Source organism: Sinohyriopsis cumingii, chromosome 1, assembly GCF_028554795.1.
Source record: "Sinohyriopsis cumingii isolate HCF-2022 chromosome 1, ASM2855479v2, whole genome shotgun sequence".
In the NCBI taxonomy this organism is placed as follows: domain Eukaryota; kingdom Metazoa; phylum Mollusca; class Bivalvia; order Unionida; family Unionidae; genus Sinohyriopsis; species Sinohyriopsis cumingii.
The window spans coordinates 77,476,882-77,482,881 of NC_142961.1; the positions used below are offsets into that span (position 1 = coordinate 77,476,882).

The 6,000-nt window shown below is 38.3% G+C and overlaps 1 protein-coding gene across 3 annotated transcripts in view; it reads left to right on the forward strand.

The window, feature by feature from the left end:
• The window catches only part of LOC149807166 (uncharacterized), a 268,034-nt gene that overhangs the window by 190,942 nt on the left and 71,092 nt on the right, over nucleotides 1-6,000 (forward strand). For 2 of the 3 annotated variants that reach the window (XM_089962973.1, XM_089962983.1), the window contains one exon: nucleotides 607-774. The exons of the other annotated variant lie outside the window; for it this stretch is intronic. In XM_089962973.1, the coding sequence (XP_089819099.1) occupies nucleotides 607-774 (168 nt within the window). The remainder of the gene's footprint in view (nucleotides 1-606; nucleotides 775-6,000) is intronic. 3 annotated transcript variants of the gene reach the window in all.

The window sequence follows — 6,000 nt, forward strand, 5'->3', positions numbered from 1 at the left end:
CAACTCTGTAATTATATAATTATTAAGAATAATGAAAAAATATTCTGAATAAACATTTCACTGAAAATGAGACATATATCTTTGCTAAATACTACATGTTTGTCGGAGGTTAACAGGTCGTTATGCCACGTGATTCGGTAGCCGGAGCGATCTATCATCTCGCGTAAGGTTAAATTAAGTGAAATTTGGTAAGAATACTGGATGAGGAGATAGAAATGGTTGGATATTGTGGATTATACGTCAACAAATGCTAGAGTATTCAAATACTACTACTACTACTACTACTACTAATAATAATAATAATAATATGATCGGCAATATGATTGAGTTGCCGTTCCCTTTCAAAATAAGTTACCAATTAATGTATTATGGCAGAACACTTCATCTCAGCTTTAAGAAATGTGGACGAGGTGTCGGGATTATATGTCTATTTTAACCTGTTTTAAATGACTCATATTCAAATTTAATTCATGTTCAGTATGATTGTATTGATAATTTTCTAGATCGTCTACATTACTGTTTCAATTATTTGATAGTTCCGCTATTTGCATGTACATTATAAATATGTAACAAATAATGCTGATATTCTCATTTTGCATCTTACAGCCACGGAAGCGAGAATGAAAACACATTCGAAGAGATAAATATAGTTACAACCGATACTGAAGGGCGGATCACTTCACGACCTATGAAGGTTAGGAGGGTGCAGGCACCCTCACGTAACACCAGCACCAGTCCCCCTCCTGGTCAGTGGCCGCTTAAAAGGTTACAACGGTGAGTGAAGTGTCTTCATTGCTCCAATATATATATATATATATATATATATATATATATATATATATATATATATATATATATATATATATATATATATATATATATATATATATATATATATATATATATATATATATATCTGTGTAGGACTCGTTGTATAAATTCAGCTACCCTAGTTAACATATGGAAACATCAGGATAATAGAATTTCAATAACTTTAAACTTCTGATTGGTCATGATCATGCTTGAACTTATCGGTACAGACATATCCTTGATGCAAGCTTATCTGTAGAGAAATCCATATCAGCCGCAGCATGTTCTTGATCTGCATGTGTTTGAAACATGTGTTTTCAGTTCCGTACCAAAGAGTCAGGTGCTAAATTTAGTAATGAGTTTTCCAAACTCAGGAAGGTGAAAGTTCTGAAATTCCATCAAAAGCATCGTCTGTATTTTTTTGGCAGTTACAACTTGATGAAATCTCAAAAGATTCATTTTACTTAATGTTAGCTTTAATTTTCAAGTAACCCTGCCAGGTCAAACAGACCCGCGGACCTGGGTTGAATCTCCGAAGAGCACGAATTAAAAATTCTCTAAACTGTATGATAGTTTTATTTGTACCCCTCTCTCTCTCTCTCTCTCTCTCTCTCTCTCTCTCTCTCTCTCTCTCTCTCTTGCACAAGACACTTTTCAGATTAAAGGTATACAATTAGAAAATAAACCGTGTCTAAACCGTCAAATGTGCTGAGTGTGCACTTTTGTTTTGTAATTTTATATTTCCATTGTCACATACGTATTTTAAAATCTTTTTAAGTAGTTTTCTAATAGTTTTCTGAAGTAATCATGTTTCGTAAATTCCTTCGTTTATTAAGTTATTTATATGTACTTACTCGACATCTGTACGGGAAATATATGTAACACTTTTTTGGAAAGGTTTTATTTTAGTCACCACAGTTTATGATCCACTATGACAAAATGGCATACACATAGTTTTATATACCTATAAATATATTTATACACAAAGAATTTCAGAATGAGAATTATCAAAATCATATTGAATAATTATTGTTCATGTATATATTGAAAAATGGTAAAAACACGTATTGAACAATTTGTTTACAATCAATCCAAAATAATTGCGTAGTCGCTCACCTTTTCATTAAAGTACAAGCAATCATATGCATGTGAAGTGGGCATGTAAAGTGGGCCCCTAAAATGGCAGAAAATTTCAAAATTATCTCTACGGAGATTGTTGTTCTCCTCAAACGAAAATACCATAGCCTAAACCTTTTAAAAGTTTAAACCACGTCTTCGATGGCTACTAGAATAGGCGAAAAAGTATAATACAAACATAGGTTGAGTTCATTTTCACACAATACTTATGTAATTTTAAAATATGCACTACTTAGAACATTAAAATTTATATGGTAATGTCTGTTCCGAATCATATTTTGCGCTGAAAGAAGTATGAAAAAAGTATGGAGTTACTGTATAGTTTAAAGTTTGTTTTCAGTTCAGGTTGATGGGGGTTGTTTGTTTTTTTTTCGTTCGGAGAGTATTTCTGACCCATCCACATAATCTGTTTCCGCGATAGATCTTACCCATCCACATTGTTGTTTCTGTGATTTAAAATGTGATCGGTTTATGCCTTACTCATGCGCATATTTGTTTATGTGATCCCAAAGGTAACTGGTTTAGTCTCAATTTACTTTACATGTTCAAAATAAATGTTTTGTATATTGACAACCGTTCAATTCTTTCTCATTGGAAAAACAATATGTTCGTCGACGTGTGTTCACGCCTTGATATAAGCTGACAGAGGTGCTTAATTTTTCTGCCATGTCCTTAAGCTGATTTTCAAAAAATATTCATCGTCTAAATTATGAATTTCTTATCGTAAAATGTTTGTTGAGCAATACTCCTGTATAATATTTCAGCACTGTATCCAGCAGCTTTGTTTTCTCTTTTATCAAAACTATGAGGTTTACAGCACTCCACTGCTAATATGTATCAGGTATCCTTGTAAATAAATAATCTAAAATGTATTTGTATAATGTTATGCATGATTTGTTCCATACGCTTTAAAATATAAATTGTATTTACCAAGCCTTTCACTTCTCTAATCATGGAATCTTGTCAAAGGGCACATAACAAAACAGACACACAATGAAAATGGATGAGTGGTCGAAAGCGCTCGCCTTTACAAGTAGCTGCCGTCTCACTTTTGCCTGTGTGAGTTCAAGTCTCAGGATCAGCCTATGTGGGTATGTGAGAAGGCTTGCCAGTAGATGTCAGTATATAATGTTGTGCAAGAAATGTTTTTAAGTCGCTGATGTTAGCCGAGTCGTCAGTGATCGACCCTAGTGATGATGAAAGCACATGCAATGACTCTGACAGTGAGCAAATCAATTAGAGAGGGATACGTTAGTATTAATATAACGATGACATCCACACTATAAACTTCGAGAACATTTTAGAAATGAAATAATACGCTTCACATGTGTAGCTTCGCAAGCAATGCTAGATCCTTTAAAAAGCTTTTGCCGAAACAATGACACAAAATTATCGAGGAAATGCATAAGCACTTAAAGACATCGGACATTGTTGAATACAAAATGTAAAATGTCTCGTAGGATTCGAGTCGGTGCAATACTCAGCAATAGGTCTTTTGAGTTTATTTGAACGTACGCTATTTTGAACGAAAATTCTTGTATAATGTAATGAAAGTTGTTGATCACGAAAAGAGAAAGCCTGTTTATTTGCAAAGGGCTGATTTCCAACTTTGTATTGCAATAAAGCCAACAGATATATCGTAACATTCATATATACATATACATATACATATATATATATATATATATATATATATATATATATATATATATATATATATATATATATATATATATATATATATATATATGAAGATCGGCATCCTTTATTCTCGAAAGACGATGGATGTGCGCCCATAAGAGATGTCCCGGTTGGTGGTTGTGCAGCGACTGTTGTGGCTATGTAGCCCATCACAGTCCTTGCTGAACTTGAAAGTTGAGTCTGGTATGAACTGGAGTTGCTTCTTCTTCCTTTAAGATCGTTTTTCATCAGCTATCAAGAGTAGCTTGTCCTCGTAGGCTTTCAAACCAGTGATCAGAGCATTTCGCCAGCTGAACCTGGTTAGAGCAAGCTCTTCCCATCTGTTGACATCGATTTCAAGGGCTTTTATGTCGCGCTTGCAGACATCCTTGAAGCAGAGATGTGGACGTCTGATCGATCCGTCCGACATCCATCCGACGTTCATGGTCCAGCCATCTAATGCGGCTTTGTCAGAGGAGTGTGACCATGCTAGGAATCTTTGCATGTTCAAGCACCTCGTTGTTTGTTACTCGATCGCTCCAGGTGATTCCGGGTATGTGACGGCACGGTACACGGAGATCTTAGTGTTCAGGTTCAGCATTCTGTTGTTCCTCTCTCTGCGACAACCTGGAGAGAGTTGTAGATGCCTTTCCAATCCGCTTCTGGAGCTCAGCATCGAGCGGGAGATTGTTGGTGATGGTCGAACCGACTGCCTCAAGTTCGTAGTTGTTGATGATAATGCTTGGGGAGGGGGGTCCGCGTCCTGGGCCATCACGTTTGTTTTCTTGAGGCTGCTAGTCAACCCAAACCCATCGCATGCATTAACAGAGCGATCCATCAGGTGCTGTAGCTCAGCTTATGTGTGAGAGGCTAGAGCATCATCGTCTGCGAAGAGTATGCCCCTGATGGTTGCTTCACGCACTTTGCTCTTTCCCTTCAGTCGTGCCAGGTTGAACAGTTTGAGGTCTGACCGCGTATGCAGGTAGATCCCTTCTGTGGACGACCCAAAGGTGTGCTTAAGCAGGACAGAGAAGATACCGAAGAGCGTGGGGGCAAGGACGCAGTCCTGTTTAAATCCGCTGAGGATGTCGAAGACGTTGAGCCATCATACTGCACTCTGTTTTTCATGTCATTGTGGAAGGACTTGATCATGCTTAGCAGCTTTGGAGGGCATCCAATCTTCGCCAGAATTGTGAAGAGTCCGTCTCTGCTGACCAGATTGAATGCCTTGGTGAGGTCTATAAAGGCCAGAAAGAGGGATCTGTGTTGTTCTCTACATTTCTCCTGTTATTGCCTGACGAAGAAGATCATGTCGATTGTGGACCTGTCTGCGCGGACCCTGTACTGCGACTCTGGATACACTCTGTCAGCAAGCTGCGAAGACTTTACCCACGATGCTGAGAAGGGGTATGCCCCTGTAGTTGTTGCAGTCACGTCTGTCGCCATTGTTCTTGTACAGGGTCACAATGTTGAAGTATCTCGTGTCCTGAGACACTGCATCCACATTCAAGCACTGGCAGAGGAGATCGTGCATGTGTGTGATCAGCACGCAGCAGACGCACTTGATGACTTCTGCTGGATGCTATCCTTCCCTGGAGCTTTACCTAAGGACAGTTTCTCTAAGGCCTTCTTTAGTTCTACCACAGTAGGTTTCTCTTCCAATTCGGCCATGAGAGGAATATATATGAAAGGCTTATACCAGATTATTTATTGTTGTACAAATTACCACTGAAAGCCTATTATAAGATAAAGCGGGACTGGAAAATAATCGTGCGATTATATAACACTATGTGTCCACACAAGTTCAATGACATTAGGGTGAGAAAAGGCTGTCAAGAAGCCCTCGCAATCACTGGGATAAATTCTTGCTTAAGGTCAAATAGAAATAGGCAGTTGGGACCACCCTAGTGTGTCAATACCAACTCAAAGCCAGTTTTGAATAAGTGCATTAGCACGTGAAAACAACCGGTCGTTGACTGCGCCACCACACATGAAAACACCCAGGGAATGTTTTTAGAACGAGGAAGTGGAATTCACAGCTGAATCCACCCCGATTATATTTTCCAATAATTATGTTGAACTAACATTAACTCAGCTGAGACAAGAAAGATCTCGACTGTAATCCACCAAGGACGCATTTGTCCGTGTAACAGTTCTTGGGCGAGCAATATATTACGCGGTCTCATTATTAACAGAAGAAGTATAATAGACCCTCATTGTTACCGATGCGACAAAATTGTTGAAGCAGAGCAGCAACTGCGAGCTGAACTTGCTAATAGAACCGTGTTGCTCATGCAATACAAACGGGGGGGGGGGGTGATGGTAGATGTGAGTTGTGGGTTGGTCATGGCAACAGTTGTTGGCCTTCGCGTG